We start from the raw sequence: 16,670 nt of genomic DNA, 5'->3' as shown, positions 1-16,670 counted from the left end.
TACTCTTTCTATTTCCTGTTTTGTTTTTTTTTGCGATGGAGTCTCTCTCCGTCGCAAGGCTAAAGTGCAGTGGCACCACCTTGGCTCACTGCACCCTCTATCTCCCAGGTTCAAGTGATTATCCTGCTTCAGCCTCCCGAGTAGCTGGGACTATAGGAGCCCACCACCATGCCTGGCTAAGATTTTTGTATTTTTAGTAGAGATAGGGTTTCACCATGGCCAGGATGATCTCAATCTCTTGACCCTGTGATCCACCTGCCTTGGCCTCCAAAGTGCTGGGATTACAGGCGTGAGCCACTGTGCCCAGCCTCTCTCTTCTCTTAAGGTCTAAAGCCCAACTCTAGCTTCAGGAGGAACTCTCATAGTAGGTCACCATGCCATGCGAAGTGTGAGGCTCTGCAGTTCCTTTACCTTCTCTCTGTCCTCCTTCTCTCTTCCTCTCCCCTGAATCCCCAGCATCTATGTGATTTCTTGTTTTCACCCCAGGGAGTTACTCCCAGCCAATGGGAATTTGTTTCCCAAAAATAAAAATGTGTCTCTTCACCCTGTTCTTATGAAGGGCAGAGACAGCAAGTTGGATGGGGGCAGGTGAGAAGATGGATTTGGGAACCAGGATGGAACACAGCCGAGTTTTGTGTAATGCTGTCGCCAAGTTGACAGTGGAACAAGTCCAGACACTTAAAGGTGATTAGCTTAGCTTCAAGTGGATCCCAAAGTCACCTCAAACTTCAAAGCTCCTCTGTGTGTGGAGACCTGGGAGTGGTGAGCTAGGTATCTGGGTTGAGGGACAGGAATGCTCTCAGGAGGACTGGAGCTGGCCATTCTTCAGCCACCCCTCTCCTGGGCTCCTGGCATCGCCTGTCTTCTTTCTCCTGACCCTCTAGAACACAGCACAGGGCTGCTGTACAGGTGAATGACAGAGCTTACAAATGCCTGCAACCTTATTGGCATTAGCTCACAACCTTGTTGGCATTTGCCCAAAAAGGAAACGAAGTTCCGCTAGAGAAGGCTGCCTTTGATTCCTCCTCTAGGCTCCCTCTTTCCCAACCCAAAAGTTCCCTTTCCTATCTGGGACAGGAACCCTAACATCTCTGGGCCTCACCTACAGTCCCCAGCAATGTGCGATTTTAGCATGGATATTGTGGCGTTTGGGCCTGGGGTCCAATCCCACCTCCATCACTGGCCAGCTGAGTGGCCAGGGCCACCATCCCACCTCCTGACTCTGTGCCTCATTTTCCCCTTTTTTGTTCTAGGAGCTCTAGATACAAAAAACGTTTGCTCTCACAGTGTTCGTATCCTGGTAGAGATAAACACAATGAACTCTAAATTTAAGAATAAGATATGGCCAGGTGTGGTGGCTTACACCTGTAATCCCATTGCTTTGGGAGGCCAAGGATGGGAGGATAGCTTGAGGTCAGGAGTTTAAGACCAGCATGAGCAACTTAGTGAGACCCTGTCTCTATAATAAATAAATAAATAGCCAGGAGCAATAGTGTGTGCCTGTCACCCCCTCTACTCTGGAGGCTAAGATGGGAAGATCACTTGAGCCCAGGAGCTGGAGGCTGCAGTGAGCTTGATCACTGTGTCACCTACTGCACTCCAGCTTGGATGACAGAACGAGACTCCATTTCTAAAATTAAAAAATAAAAAAAAAACCAAAAAGATTAGTACAGGTGAGAGCAAGCATTACCTAGGGAATAAACAGGTTGGTAGATAGTAACAGGGGAAGGGTGCAAGGGTTTCAAGGGTAACTGGAGAAGCCATCTTACGGAGGCCTGAGAGTCAAGTTGAGAACTAGAAAATGAGAAGGGCTGATCCGTGTGAAGAGCCCCGGGAGGAGAATTCCAGGCAGGGGCAGCAAGCGCAGCAGCTCCTAGGTGGGTCAGGGCTTTGTGTTCACCCACCAGGAAAGAGATGAGTGTGGCTGTCCCTGTGGACAGGCAGGGCAAGGTGAGGAGTGTGCATTGTACTCTGACACAGTTGGAAGCCTGGAAGGGTTTCCATGAGGAAATATTATGACCTGGACGCTTCAGATGCTTCTGATGAACAGACTAGGGAAAGACACATTGGGAGGCTCTTTCAAGGCCCAGGTGAGGGGGGATGGAGGTGGAGCCGGAGAGCCATGCACAGATCCCTTTAGCCCCATGTTGTCCATAGCCTCCAGCGGTGTCATAGGCTTGAAGGCAATACATATCACACACACACCTGCAGAGTGCCTACCATGTGCCAGGCGTTGTACTTTACTTCCGTTCATTTGTTTCATCTCCCTAATGTCCCTATTTAATATTTTCATTTTGTAAATGAAGAAACCTCAGAGAAACTGATTTTAAAATCAGAATCCTACCGATGCTGCAGCCCATGGTCTGGTCTGCACAGCTCTGCAGGTAGAGTTGCTCGTCAGTGTGTATTGCATGGCCAAAAAAGGAGCCCCTGGTCCGAGGAGCATGTTGCACAGAGCACGGGAGGGTCTTTTGGCCCAAAATGACACCCCTGCCTGTGGACCAGAGTAGAATTTTCGCCCCATAGGACCTAGAGGTCTCAGCTAAGCTAGAGATGGATGACCTTGGGGGATGAAAACACATTTTGTCAGTGTCAGGTTTATATCAGCAGGGCCCACCCTGTGCTCCTAAGTCACACCTCACAGGAATGGGACGCAGATAGTTTGCATTTAGAAGGAAAGGAATAGTTCTAGAAAATGAGTGTGGACATTGAAGATCCCAAGATCCATAGGAATGATAGATGCTGGCAAGGACCATGGTCACAATATAAGTAACAGATACCAATAAGAATGCCTAGCATTTATTGAGTGCCTACTGTATACTAAGTATTGAGTAAATGTTCCAGAGCCGTTATCATATTGTGGTATTTCTTAAATTTCTCATAACGATCCTATGAGGTAGGCTTCACTGTGTTTCCTTGAGTCTACGAAGCCATCAGTTTAATAAAAGATTTTCATGTAAAAATTGTATTAAACTGAGGCGATGAAGTTTCGTTGTGCTGTGCTTTTCCTAAAGAAATAATAGAACATATTCATTCATAACATAACCTCTTTAGTCTTCAGGATAATAATACAAGTTTGAATCAAAGCCATGATATTCAGAGTCACAGAATCTCCATGCACAACTGCTAATTGTTAAAAAAAAAATATATATATATATATAAAATGAAATTAAAATTTAAAAACAGAGTCAGAGGGTTTCTGGCTCCCTTTTAGCTGTGCCCATTCATTCTCCACGCCCCACCTGGGATTTCTTTAGCCCCTTTAAGGTTGATGGTTGAATTTACAGCAGAGCAAAGAACAGGGGCTCCTTCCGCATCTCCTGTTTTATTAAACGTGTGGTTTTCCCCCTCTTAATTGGATTGCCTGCCTTTTGACTAAGAATTACGTCATGGTGCGTGGCAATCACAAAACCTCTCCTAGCTTTGAAAATCATGTGATCTAAACTTAGAGATTTGCCTGAATCTGCACATGTGCTGGTATTGACATCCCAGTCTCTTCTGTCTGGTGACTGACAAGGTTATTATTGTTTTAAGCATTGATTATAAGATGCTATACTATTACGTGAAAAAAAAAATGTGCCCAGTGTGGTAGCTCACGCCTGTAATCCCAGCACTTTGGGAGGCTTAGGCAGGTGGATCGCCTGAGGTCAGGAATTTGAGACCAGCCTGGCCAACATGGCAAAACCCCATCTCTACTAAAAATACAAAGATTAGCCAGACATAGTGGTGCGCACTTGTAATCCTAGCTACTCAGGAGGCTGAGGTGGGAAAATTACTTGAACCGGGGAAGTGGAGGTTGCAGTGAGCCAAGATCATGCCACTATACTCCAGCCTGGGCAACAGAGTGAGACTCCATCTCAAAAAAAAAAAAAAAAAAAGTTTAAGAGTATCTTAGAATTAGTTCTTAACACTGAAGGTTAAAGATGTTAAACAGTTTACCTTCCATGTCACAGCTGGCAGGTGATATAACTGGAATGCACACCAAGCCAGCTAGGTAATTCTCAACAACAAGGCTGTGATGACTTCCTCCTTCTTTCTCTCTTGAATCCTCTTAATCCACCATTCCTCCAAAACTGCTCTTGTCTTGGTTACCAAAGACATCCACATGGCCAAATGCATTGACTAATTCTCAATTGTTATCTTACTTCAGCAGCAATTGACACCATTTTTTTTTTTTTTTTTGGAGATAGAATCTCATTGTGTCACCCCCGCTGGAGTGCAGTGGCCTGATCTCACCTCACTGCAACCTCTGCCTCCCGGGTTCAGGCTATTCTCATGCCTCAATCTCCCGAGTAGCTGGGACTACAGGTGCATGCCACATGCCCCTTTTGCCTGGCTGATTTTTTGTACTTTTAGTAGTGACTGGGTTTCACCATGTTGGCCAGGCTGGTCTCGAACTCCTGACTACAGGTGATGCACCTGCCTAGGTCTCCCAAAGTGCTGGGATTACAGGCATGAGCCACCACTTCTGACACCATTCTTAGGAAACAATTTCTTGACTTGGCTTTCTTAGGTCTTTTACATCTGGATCACCATCAAAACCTTCTCTGCTACTCTTCTTTGTTTCTCCCCACCTGCCTGACCTCCAGATGCCGAGTACTCCATGTGAACCATCTCAGGCTTCTCTTGTCTTTCTGCATTCACTCTTTGGTGATCCCATCTAGTCTTATAGCCATTTCCACACTCACAGCTCTGCCATGTGCATCTGCAGCTCCCAGCAGCTGCCCACTCACCCTCCTGCCTACTCTCCATTACTCCCTAGATGCCAAATAGGATTTGCAAACTGAATGCCTTCAACCCAACTCCTCTCTTTGTCATCATCCCTGACTCCTCTCTTTCTTTCACTCCCTACTTCTAATCCTTTAGCAAGTCTATCAGCTCAACCTCAGATTACATCGAAAACTGTTAGAGACAGGGTCTCGCTGTGTTACCCAGGCTGGTCTTGAACTCCTGGCCTCAAGTGATCCTCCTGCCTTGGCCTCCCAAAGTGCTGGGATTACAGACGTGAGCCAGCGCCACATCTAAAACTCAATCCACAACTACCACCCTAGACTAGGTCTATTAGTCATTCTGCAACCAGCTCACCACTTCTATCCCGGTCTTCCCCACCAGAAGCCAGAATGTCTCCCCCAGCCTAAGGCAGAACAAGGTGTCAACTGTTTAAAGCCCTTGAGGGGCTCCTTGTCTCAACCTAAGAAAAGCCAGAGCTGTTAGAGCTGCACAGCCTCCTTATTGTCTGGGGTCTGCTGGCTCCTGGCTTCTGTTTCTCCTTCCCAGACTTGCTAATTGTCTCCAGCCAGGCTGCTTCCCATGTAGGTCACACAGCCAGCCCCCTCTGCCTCAGGGACTCAGGCTTTTGTACTTTGGCCTTCAGGTAACCCCTCTCCCACCAGATTTCCACATAGCTTACCCCTCATTTTCTTTTTCTTTTATTTATTTATTTTTTTGAGACAGGGTCTCCCTCTGGTTGCCCAGACTGGAGTGCAGTGGCACAACTGTGGCTCACTGCAGCCTTGATCTCCAGGGCTCAGACAATTCTTCCACCTCAGCCTCCCAAGTAGCTGGGATTACAGGCATGCACCACTACGCCCGTCTAATTTTTGTATTTTTAGTAGAAACAGAGTTTCTCTAAGTTGCCCAGGCTGGTCTCAAACTCCTGGACTCAAGCAGTCTGCCCACCTCAGCTTCCCAGAGTGCTGGCATTACAGGCATGAATAGCTGCCCCCTCTTTTTCTTGAGTCCCCTTTAAATGCTACCCTAACAAAAGAGACCTCCCTGCATAAAAGAGCCACCTCCCAGAAATCTGTTCTGTTCTGTCTCTTCCAGTTTCTCCCCCAGCACTGGTACCACTTGCTATAGTACACATTGGTTCGCTTCTGGCCTCTCCATACCACTGTACCCCTAAGTTCCAGGAATGCAAGGACTGTGACTGTTTTAGTCACTTGCCGGGTCCCGAGTGCTTAGAGTAGAGGCTCACCTGAAGTGGGCTCCCGGAGAATGTTTTGAGTTATCAGACAAAGAAAGAAGGAATGGAGCACCCAGGAGTGGAGACAGAGCTGACCGCTGATACGCTTTTTTCTACTGCCCAGATTTGGAAGTCAGAATACACGCCCCTTAAACCACCGTTAAGAACTGTGCTGTGACCACTCCCACCCAGGCTGACTTCTGTCTTGTGTCTCCTTCCAGGTCTACGGCTCTCGCAGGCTCTGTGAGGGCTTTGCTATGACCGCAGTCCCCTCGCGGAGACAGAACTGCCCCTTGCTGCCGCAGCCTCTCCAGGTCCCCGCCCCGCCCTGCCCCATCCTCAGCCCTGCGTCACCATGGGCAGTGTCAGTAGTCTCATCTCCGGCCACAGCTTCCACAGCAAGCACTGCCGGGCCTCGCAGTACAAGCTGCGCAAATCCTCCCACCTCAAAAAGCTCAACCGCTATTCCGACGGGCTGCTGAGGTTTGGCTTCTCCCAGGACTCGGGCCATGGCAAGTCCAGCTCCAAAATGGGCAAGAGCGAAGACTTCTTCTACATCAAGGTCAGCCAGAAAGCCCGGGGCTCCCACCACCCAGATTACACGGCGCTGTCCAGCGGGGACTTAGGGGGCCAGGCTGCGGTGGACTTTGACCCGTCCACACCCCCCAAGCTCATGCCCTTCTCCAACCAGCTAGAAATGGTAAGCGGGGGTCTCTGGCAAGGGTGAGTGGGTTGGAAAGGCAGGAAAAAGCAAAATGGGGGTAGAGAGCCTGGGGGCACAGCGGGAGTGGTGACCTAAGCATTTAGACTCCAAGAAGCAGGAGCAGCAGGGGTTCCGGCGGAAGCCTTTGGCCACACCGCAGAGATCAAAGGTTGCCCAAAGGAATTAGAGCATTGCTCAGTCCCCTGAAGCAGAAGTCTCGGGTCAGCCCATAAGCAAAGAGCACAGGGGGCCTATAAGCTTCCCGAAGCCACACTGAAATGTGGCTGGATTATCAATGCAGGACTCTGGCATTTGCCAAGCCTTGGGAAGGAGAGGGAGCCCTGTTCTCATTTGGAAGCACAGATGAAGAGGATGCAGGCAGGAAGCTAGCCGCTTCTCTCCCCAGAAGACTCATGGGGATGGGTCGGGTGTTCTCATTTTCTGCCCTGATGTGCAGTAGCTCCTTGCTCAAGCTGTGACAGGGGGCATCTTTGAATATGGGCTGGAATTTTATCTTCCATTTAGCAGAGTTGAGGGCAGAAGAGGCCCAGGCACTCAGAACTCCAGCCCTTACACCAGCTCAAGCCCTTGTGCGTCCCACGAGTGGTCACTAAAATCAATTTTACTATTCAGTCCTCTGCCCCGGCCCCAGGGAAATGAATCTGAGGCTTTGATTTATGAGGAAAGAGCCTCTTATGTTTGCATAGAGCATTCAGCTTTTCAAACTAAGGGGCTTGTAAACTGCAAAGCACTCCACCGGGGAAAATTACAGTTTTTTAAAAAATTATGATTTGGAGTGAGCCTCCAAACCCTGTGAGGAGGCCAGGTCAATGTCATTGCTCCAGCCTTAACTGAAGATGCAGCAAACAGGAAGAAGGGATGGACCTAGAGAGGGTCACCAAGCTTGGCTGGCCTAATGCCCTAACCTGCCTGACACAGAGACAGAGCAGGATCCTCAAAATGTGTTTATCACCTCAGGAGGGCTGGGACAAGCTGGTGGCAGGTTGCTATTTCACAGAACAAAGTGCTCAAGTCACCATTGATATTCCCCAGGAACAGAGGGTTCTTTCCTTCTTAAGAGAGACTTTTTTTTTCTTTTTGAGACGGATTCTTGCTCTTGTCTCCCGGGCTGGAGTACAATGGTATGATCTCGGCTCACTGCAACCTCTTGCTCCCAGGTTCAAGCAATTCTCCTGCCTCAGCCTCCCAAGTAGCTGGAATTATAGGCATTCGCCACCACGCCCAGCCAATTTTGTATTTTTAGTGGAGATGGGGTTTCACCATGCTGGTCAGGTTGGTCTTGAACTCTTAACCTCAGGTGATCTGCCTGCCTCGGCCTTCCAAAGTGCTGGGACTACAGCCGTAAGCCACTGCGCCCAGCCTCTTAAGAGAGATTCATCACACTCAGCTGCTTCAAAGCAACAGGAGAGGTCTGCTAAGACAAGTGACCAAGAGGGGTGCTACATGCGCTCCGGGAGCCCAGGCTGGCTCCAGGTCGGCACACATGCCTGGGGAGAGAGGGTATAGTGAATGCACAGGGGAGACATGAATCACCGTGGTCCTTTTCCTCGACAGGGCTCTGAGAAGGGTGCAGTGAGGCCCACGGCCTTCAAGCCTGTGCTGCCGCGGTCAGGAGCCATCCTACACTCCTCCCCGGAGAGTGCCAGCCACCAGCTGCACCCTGCCCCTCCAGACAAGCCCAAGGAGCAGGAGCTGAAGCCCGGCCTGTGCTCTGGGGCGCTGTCTGACTCCGGCCGGAACTCCATGTCCAGCCTGCCCACACACAGCACCAGCAGCAGCTACCAGCTGGACCCACTGGTCACACCAGTGGGACCCACCAGCCGTTTTGGGGGCTCTGCCCACAACATTACCCAAGGCATCATCCTCCAGGACAGCAACATGATGAGCCTGAAGGCTCTGTCCTTCTCCGACGGAGGTAGCAAGCTGGGCCACCCAGGCAAGGCAGACAAGGGCCCATCGTGCGTCCGCTCCCCCATCTCCACGGACGAGTGCAGCATCCAGGAGCTGGAGCAGAAGCTGTTGGAGAGGGAGGGTGCCCTCCAGAAGCTACAGCGCAGCTTCGAGGAGAAGGAGCTTGCCTCCAGCCTGGCCTACGAGGAGCGGCCGCGGCGCTGCAGGGACGAGCTGGAGGCCCCGGAGCCCAAAGGCGGCAGCAAGCTCAAGCAGGCCTCGCAGAAGAGCCAGCGTGCACAGCAGGTCCTGCACCTGCAGGTCCTGCAGCTTCAGCAGGAGAAGCGGCAGCTCCGGCAGGAGCTCGAGAGCCTCATGAAGGAGCAGGACCTGCTGGAGACCAAGCTCAGGTCCTACGAGAGGGAGAAGACCAGCTTCGGCCCTGCGCTAGAGGAGACCCAGTGGGAGGTGAGGCCACGCTGTGCTCATGGGCTTGGGTGGTCAGTGGTTTGTGCCAGTCCCCCTCCTCTCCTTCTGGTGCCAGCCAATAGCGTGCAAACACAGACCTCACAGGCAAATGGGGCTAATGTGCTGGCTTTATCACCCAAAGAGGGGCTCCCTGCAAACCATGCTAGGGGATTGACTTACCTCTGAGCTTCCTCCTGTCCTCGCCATCACCCTCGTGGCTCCCAGATTTCAGTTTCCCAAGTGAGCCATTAACCAAGAAGCCAGACACCAGAGTACTAAGGCCCAGCCAGGCCGTGGGCCGACCTCCCTCTAGTCTGCTCACAGCAGGCTTGGAAGAAGCATAAGCCATGCCTGAGCTCACTCGGGGCCAGGGGCCCAAGAGAGCACAGAATGTATTTGTTGCTTTGGAGGGAGGGGACGGCACCCACTAGTAAGAGGGGCCCTATTTGTGGCAGGTTTCAGTGATGGAAGTGGCCATTCCTTGCACAGGTGTTAAGGGGAACTTCTATTGGGTGAGTTGAGATGGAAACCTAGAAGAGGAAGGAAAGATTCTCACACTTACACACACACACACACACACACACACACACACTTGGCCACACTTGGACATGAGGCATCTGGACCTGACCGTGCTGGAGAACCCCATAACTTCTGCATCCTGTTGGTGGAAAAGCAGCTTTTCTCAGCAGCCGGGTGGTCTGGATGACCCGTGAAGCTCAAGTCCATCGTTGAGGCTCTTTTTACATGCTCGCACCCAGCTTGGTCTGAACACGTGCCTGCCTCACCCCCAGTTCAGAGTCCAAACGTCAATCTATGCCCAAAGCCCTGGCTACGTGCAAGCCAATGACCAGTGGTTTAGCCTGCCTGCTACTGGCAGCTACATCACCCCTATTTAATACTAATGGTATTGGTTTCTGTGCCAGCCTGATTTCTGTCATCCATGTTTGTGCCTACACCCTCCAACCTCACCCATACATGTACCCAGCCCTCCTCTCTCCTCTCTACTGGGGTAAAGACTACATTGCATACTCACTGCCGTACCCAGTGATGAGCACCATGCTGGCAAGGATGTGGAGCACAGTCCACATCTGCCAAATGCGGAATTACTGTCTTCTCCTCTTGCCCTCCTTCTCTGTTTCCACTCCTATCCCCCATCCACATTTGGCCAAGAGCAACGATGAAAGCCGAAGGCATTGTGTCTCTGCATCTTGGCCATTGGGGTCATGGTGGCTCATTGGGAGACCAAAGCCGGCCTCGCTGCATCTTAAGGGTGAGTGAAGGCCAGAGCATGTGGCTTGACAGAATGGATTCTTGGAACAAGCTTGGAAGCCACCTTAATATTTCCTTTCACAGTAGAAAATTCCCCTTGCCTTCAGTGAAACACTGCACAGTCCTGGAGAAAATTCCACCCTACTCAGGATGCCTAGTTAGGACCAAGAATTTCATTCCAAGGCCAACCCTGTATTCATTTCATGAAGGGAGTGACACAATTGTGGCTGAGGTATGGGCCTGGCTTTGAACCTCAGCCTAACCTCTTACGGTCCAGGTGATTCTAAATACATTAGCTATGGTGGTAATGTGGCATAGTGATTAGACTATTAGGATCAAACCCAACCCTTGCTCTTTTTTTTTTTTTTTTTTTGACAGAGTCTCACTCTGTTGCCCAGACTGGAGTGCAGTGGTACAATCTCGGCTCACTGCAACCTCTGCCTCCCAGGTTCAAGCAATCCACCTGCCTCAGCCCCTCTAGTAGCTGGGATTACAGGCACACACCACTACGCCCGGCTAATTTTTATATTTTTAGTAGAGACGGGGTTTCACCATGTTGGCCAGGCTGATTTCAAACTCCTGACCTCACGTGATCCACCCACCTCAGCCTCCCAAAGTGCTGAGATTATAGGCATGAGCCACTGTGCCCGGCCCAAATCCTTGCTTTCACACTGTGTGTGTGTGTTGGCCCTCAGGCTGGTCACTTCACCAGCTATTTACTATCATAGCCTCTCCATGCCTCAGTTTCATTGATGTAATAGTACCTACTTAATCGGGTTGTAAGGAATAGATGAAAAAAATGTGGGGCTTAGCACTTAATACACTATACATTATTAGTGAAAGTATGTTTATAATAATATAGTTATGTATGGCCAGGCTTGGTGGCTCACACCTGTAATCCCAACACTTTGGAAGGCCGAGGCAGGCAGATCACTTGAGGTTAGGAGTTCGAGACCAGCCTGGCCAACATGATGAAACACTGTCTCATACTAAAAATACAAAAATTAGCTGGGCTTTGAGCGGGGCAGGGCCTGTAATCCCAGCTCCTTCGGAGGCTTAGGCAGGAGAATGGCTTGAACCTAGGAGGTGGAGGATGCAGGGAGCCAAGATCACGCCACTGCACTCCAGCCTGGGCGACAAAGCAAGACTCCATCTCAAATAATAATAATATACTGTGTGCCATTATACATGATTATTATTATCTATTTTATCATTTTACTATATAGCTTGGCTCCATAACCTGGGGAAAAGGTCACAGCAATGCCAGCTTAGTTTCAGACTGGACAAAGAAGGCTAGATGCCTGACACCAGGCCACCACATCCTGAGTGGCTTGTTTATTTTAGGCAGCTGAACTGTCACTTCCCTAGATAAGGGCACTTACCTCTTGGCACTCTGTCTCTACCCCACCCTTCGCAGGTGTGCCAGAAGTCAGGTGAGATCTCCCTCCTGAAGCAGCAGCTGAAGGAGTCCCAGACGGAGGTGAACGCCAAGACCAGTGAGATCCTGGGTCTCAAGGCGCAGCTGAAGGACACACGGGGCAAGCTGGAGGGCCTGGAGCTGAGGACCCAGGACCTGGAGGGCGCCCTGCGTACCAAGGGCCTGGAGCTGGAGGTCTGTGAGAATGAGCTGCAGCGCAAGAAGAATGAGGCAGAGCTGCTGCGGGAGAAGGTGAACCTGCTGGAGCAGGAGCTGCAGGAGCTGCGGGCCCAGGCTGCCCTGGCCCGTGAGATTGTGCCACCCACCTTCCCTGAGGACGTGCCCGCCCTGCAGCGGGAGCTGGAGCGGCTGCGGGCCGAGCTGCGGGAGGAGCGGCAAGGCCACGACCAGATGTCCTCAGGCTTCCAGCACGAACGGCTGGTGTGGAAGGAGGAGAAGGAGAAGGTGATCCAGTACCAGAAGCAGCTGCAGCAGAGCTATGTGGCCATGTACCAGCGGAACCAGCGCCTGGAGAAGGCCCTGCAGCAGCTGGCCCGCGGGGATAGCGCCGGGGAGCCCTTGGAGGGGCTGGAAGGGGCTGACATCCCCTATGAGGACATCATAGCCACCGAGATCTGAGGAGCTGTCTGGTAAGGCGAGTCCTGGGGACCTGGCACTGCGAGGCGGGACTCTCCTGCGCATCCCCCCTGCTCAGCAACTCAGACCCCTCTGAGAGACGCCACTCCCTGGGACACAGACCCAGGAGCCCCGAGGGGTGGACAGGATGGTCTTTCCTTCCTTCTCTGGTGTCCCAGTGCTCACCTGCCCTGCAGCCCACCCAACCTCAGGACCTCCCTCCTCTGGCTTTCCCAGGAAATGGGTCCAGGGGGTCTCTCTGCTTTGGTTAAGGGCTCTCTAAACTTTGGCCTTTGTTCAAAATAGAGATATCCTCTCCCCCTCCTCCAGGGAAGGTGGCACACCAAGTATAGAGGCTAACCCTCCGCTTCTCAACCCAACCTCTTTTTCCTCCTGGACACATTGGAATGTCTCGGAAACAGAAAGAAGCCATATATGACCAGAAGCCTTGGAATCTGGCCCCATCACAACCTGAGCTATTTTCCTCTGGCCGCAGAGGTGTAGGGTTGGAGTGAGTTGTGGGGGAGCTGTCCCGGCCCCAGCAAGGCACAAGAAGGAGGGTAGACCCAGGCAGTCTGGCAGCGTGGAGCCCTGCCATAGGCTGAGGAGGGCAGAGGGAGAAGCCAAGGGGTAAGAGCCAGGGGCAGGTGATGGCCAGCCCCTGAGGCCCAGTCCCTGTCTGCTGGTTCTTGCGAATGGAAGCTGAGCAGCTTCTGGACAGCTGGTAGCCTTTGACCTCAGTGGCCACTCTTCAAGTCATAGACCCTGAGGCCTTGGGCTGGGTGCTGGGAAGGGAAGGTTGAAGCCACCTTGAACCAGAGGGTGTGGCTTCCCAGCCATGCTCGGCAAGGCTCCCCATCTGGCAGGGAGTCCCTACCTAGTTCAGGTTGGCTGGTGGCTACTCTGGAACGTTTTTCCTTCCCCAGAATTGAGCTTTTGCTTGATCCAGAAGAGATCTAAGATGGCACATATGTGATCTAGGCATTTTCCTCCTCTGCCTGCGGCCAGGTTTGGTGGCACATCTCTTCCCTTATCACTTCAGGGCTGAGTTCCGGGTTTCTACAGGTCAGGACAAGTCCTCACAGTGCCAGGAAGCCAGAGCCCCAAGCAGGAAGAAAAAGAGGCATATACATGGCAGTGTGGATAGCCTGGCCACCAACCATCCTCCCTCCACCTCAAGGCCCCCATTTGTCCCAGACTGAAGGATCCAGAAAGCAGCTCCCTTTCTCAGGAGCTTGGGCAGTGCCCCAGGGAGTCTAGGGTTTCTCTGCAGATATGCAGAGCTGGAAGTGGTGGTAGAGAGGGAGAAAAGGTGGAGTTTCTCTGCTGTTTGATTCAGGGATTTTATTTTTGTTTTTAGGAGACAGGGTCTTGCTCTGTCTCCTAGGCTGCAGTGCAGTGGCATGATCATAACTCACTGCAGCCTCATACTCCTGGGCTCAAGCAATCCTCCTGACTCAGCCCTCCAACTAGCTGGACCACAGGTGCACACCACCATGCCTGGCTAACTTGTCATTTTTTTTTTTTTTTGTAGGGATGGGGTCTTGTTTTGTTACCCAAGCTGGTAATGAAATTCTGGCCTTAAGCAGTCCACCTGCCTTGGCCTCCCAAAGTGCTGAGACTGCAGATGTGAGCCATTGTGCCTGGCCAGATCTTTCTTTTTTTTTTTCTTTCTTTCTTCATTTTTTCTTTCTTGTCTTTTCAGAAGCAAGCCAGGCCTAGCAGGCTGTTCCATGTTCTATTTTTGACTGTAGCCACAGCTGCTGTTCTCAGGACGGCAGCCCTTCCCACATGCCTGCGCCTGCTGCCTGCTGAGGAGGGGAGCCTCTGGGAACTCGAGAGTCCAAGGCCAGTTCCCATGTCAGCCTCGCCCACCACTGGCCCTTAGAGACCCCAAGGTGGGGGTGGGAAGATGCTTCCCTCCTTGCCACCCACCCTCCTGGGTCCCAGCCCTTCCCTGAGTGTAGGCTGTGGGCAGTCACCTTTTCTGTGGCTTGCTCTGTCTTCCTATCCCTGGGGTTAAACGATGCCCATCCTGCTGTCCTCAAATGACAGAGGAGGTTTTCTGGAATTTCAAGCCATTGATCTTAGTCACAGCCTAAGTTTAAACCTGGAATCTACAAGCCAAAAGTCCCTTGCTGCCTGAGGGCGGAACCCTCCATTGGGCACAGTTCAGACCCAAGTCAAAGACGTCCCATTCCTTCCCCCGCCAGCCCTCAGTTCTTTTATTTTCCACCAGGCTGTGCCTTGCGAGTTTTTCCTCCTGGTGAGACTGCCCCACGGAGAGAGGAAAGGCTGGCTCCCCATCCCCAGGCTGGAGACCCCCTACACCAAGAAAGAGCAGCCAGAGTCCAGCACTCTGCCCTCCGATGTTGCTGGAGAAGTGGTGGCTGCCACCCCCAGGGGCAGGCCCTGAGGCACGAGGCTGTGCTCCACCATGGTGCGCTGATGCCCTCCATATTCAGGAGCGCAGCCTTCTCCATATCTCCATGGCCCTGTCCCAGGCCAGCCCAGACATGTTCCCGCCAGGCCTTGTTCAGTGTCTGATGTGGCAGATGTCTTTCTGAATGGCCCACGGTGGCACTAGAATGCAAGTGTCCTGCGACTTACCGACCTCACCTTCCTGTGGGTTTTCTTTCCCGTCCTGTCCAAAAGCGCCCTCACTCTTCTTGGACCATACCAGATTCTGCCTCTCTGCAAAGAGGCTCTGGACAGCAGAGGCCTCCAAGCACAGAGCCTGGGCCCAGGCCCCAGACAGGGTGGGCTTCCTGCCCTTTCTTCTGGGCACGCCTACTGGCACGCTGGCCCACTCGGTCGAACCAACCTGCTGTGGCCTCAAAGGACGTCTGCAAGAGAGAACATCACTCCATACCACCTCACCAAGGATCACACTCTGCCCTTGGGCCTTGGAATGCCTGGACTCTCCTGGGGTTTCCTCCTAGGTCTCCTGGTGAACTGCCAGGCACACACAGCCCCTATAGCACTGAGCTCAGATGGGACTGGGGTATGGGGGTCTCTCTCCCCAGAGAGGCACATGCTCAGCCTCCTGTGCCTGGCCTCAGCCTGGGCCATCTCTCAGGTGAGACAGTGAGAAACGAAGCCAGGCCAGGCTATAGAAGCAGCAGCTTTGGAAGAGGGGTTTCCCTGAAGACCCAAGTCATCATGCGGTGGGTGCTGCCATGACAGAGGCTGAACCCCTGGGCCAGCGGGGCTCCTTACCCACCTCCTGTGCAGGTGGACTTCACGCTTCGCCTGCAGGCAGAGCTGGAGCCCCCAGCAGGGGCAGGCTGGGACGGACCAGCATTTGGAAGAAGATGTACATAGTTATTTTTCTCTTTGTGGTTTCTGGTTTGGTTTGGTTTGCTTTTGACAGCTTCATTTTCTTTCTGATGTCACTTTTTGGCCATGTAAACTATTTGTGGCAATTTTATGTTTTTATTTATGAATAAAGAATGCCATTTCTCACGCTCTCTGGAGCCACGTGTGTCTGCCCTCTGCTCCCCTTGCTGTGGCGTGGCAGCTCCCTGGGAACTTCCACCATGGAACGGGAAAGATGACGTCCCTTCCCCCAGTGAGGGGATGAGGAAGGTGACACAGGGCAGTGGGAAAAGGGGGCCCAGGGGTCAGATGCTTCAGCTGGCCCCTGCCCCCATCACCTATCCCGGGACCTTATCTGTGAAATAGAGGAAAAGAGTGTGCCCTCTCCAAAAGAGAGCCCCTCCCCACCCAAACTGCATGCCCCGCCGGCTTCTCACCTCACCAGCCAACTCCTGGGTCTACTGCATATGGCCTCTTGGCAAAAGACCAGCATGGCTACAGTTGCCACTGCCCCAGGGCCCCCTGGCGGGGCAGGCGCAATCACCACAGTGGCCATCTGTCCAGCCTTCTTGGTCCCAGCCTGCCTGGTACCCCCTGACAACCTTCCCTACCATCCCGGGCTCAGAGCCTGCTGCTCAGGTGGTGGGAGACAGAAGGGACATGTTATGAGGCAACTGAAAGCACAAGGCAGCCTAGGGTGGAAACTAAGGGGCCGATGACAAGGCCTCCGAGGTGCGGAAGGCTAGTGTGGGCTGGGGGGTCTGGGGAGGTGGCAGGCAGGAGAGGACCTGTGGTGAGCATGGGACGTATGGGGAGCGAGAGGGAGGAAAAGACCAGAAGCATGTCTCCGGGGCAGGCGTTCACACAGCTCCCTGCCTGCCCCTGATGGGACAAGAGCAGCACTGGGGGTTGGAGAGGCAGGAGGGCCAGAGTACAGGGGCCCCAACTGAAGCTCAAGTCACTGAGCTAGGACAGCAGCCAAA

The 16,670-nt window shown here is 52.4% G+C and overlaps 1 protein-coding gene across 1 annotated transcript in view; it reads left to right on the top strand.

Annotated features, from left to right (window-relative positions):
* LZTS1 (leucine zipper tumor suppressor 1) overlaps window positions 1-15,842 on the top strand; it is a 59,835-nt gene extending 43,993 nt beyond the window's left edge. Inside the window, exons 2-4 of the mRNA XM_017539705.2 lie at window positions 6,187-6,665; window positions 8,244-9,047; window positions 11,734-15,842. Of these exons, the coding sequence (XP_017395194.1) occupies window positions 6,321-6,665; window positions 8,244-9,047; window positions 11,734-12,372 (1,788 nt within the window). The 5' untranslated portion in view covers window positions 6,187-6,320 and the 3' untranslated portion in view covers window positions 12,373-15,842. The remainder of the gene's footprint in view (window positions 1-6,186; window positions 6,666-8,243; window positions 9,048-11,733) is intronic.
* Window positions 15,843-16,670: the final 828 nt, after the last annotated feature.

Source organism: Cebus imitator, unplaced genomic scaffold (genome assembly GCF_001604975.1).
Source record: "Cebus imitator isolate Cc_AM_T3 unplaced genomic scaffold, Cebus_imitator-1.0 Scaffold120, whole genome shotgun sequence".
In the NCBI taxonomy this organism is placed as follows: domain Eukaryota; kingdom Metazoa; phylum Chordata; class Mammalia; order Primates; family Cebidae; genus Cebus; species Cebus imitator.
This window is presented reverse-complemented; position numbering and strand designations above follow the sequence as displayed.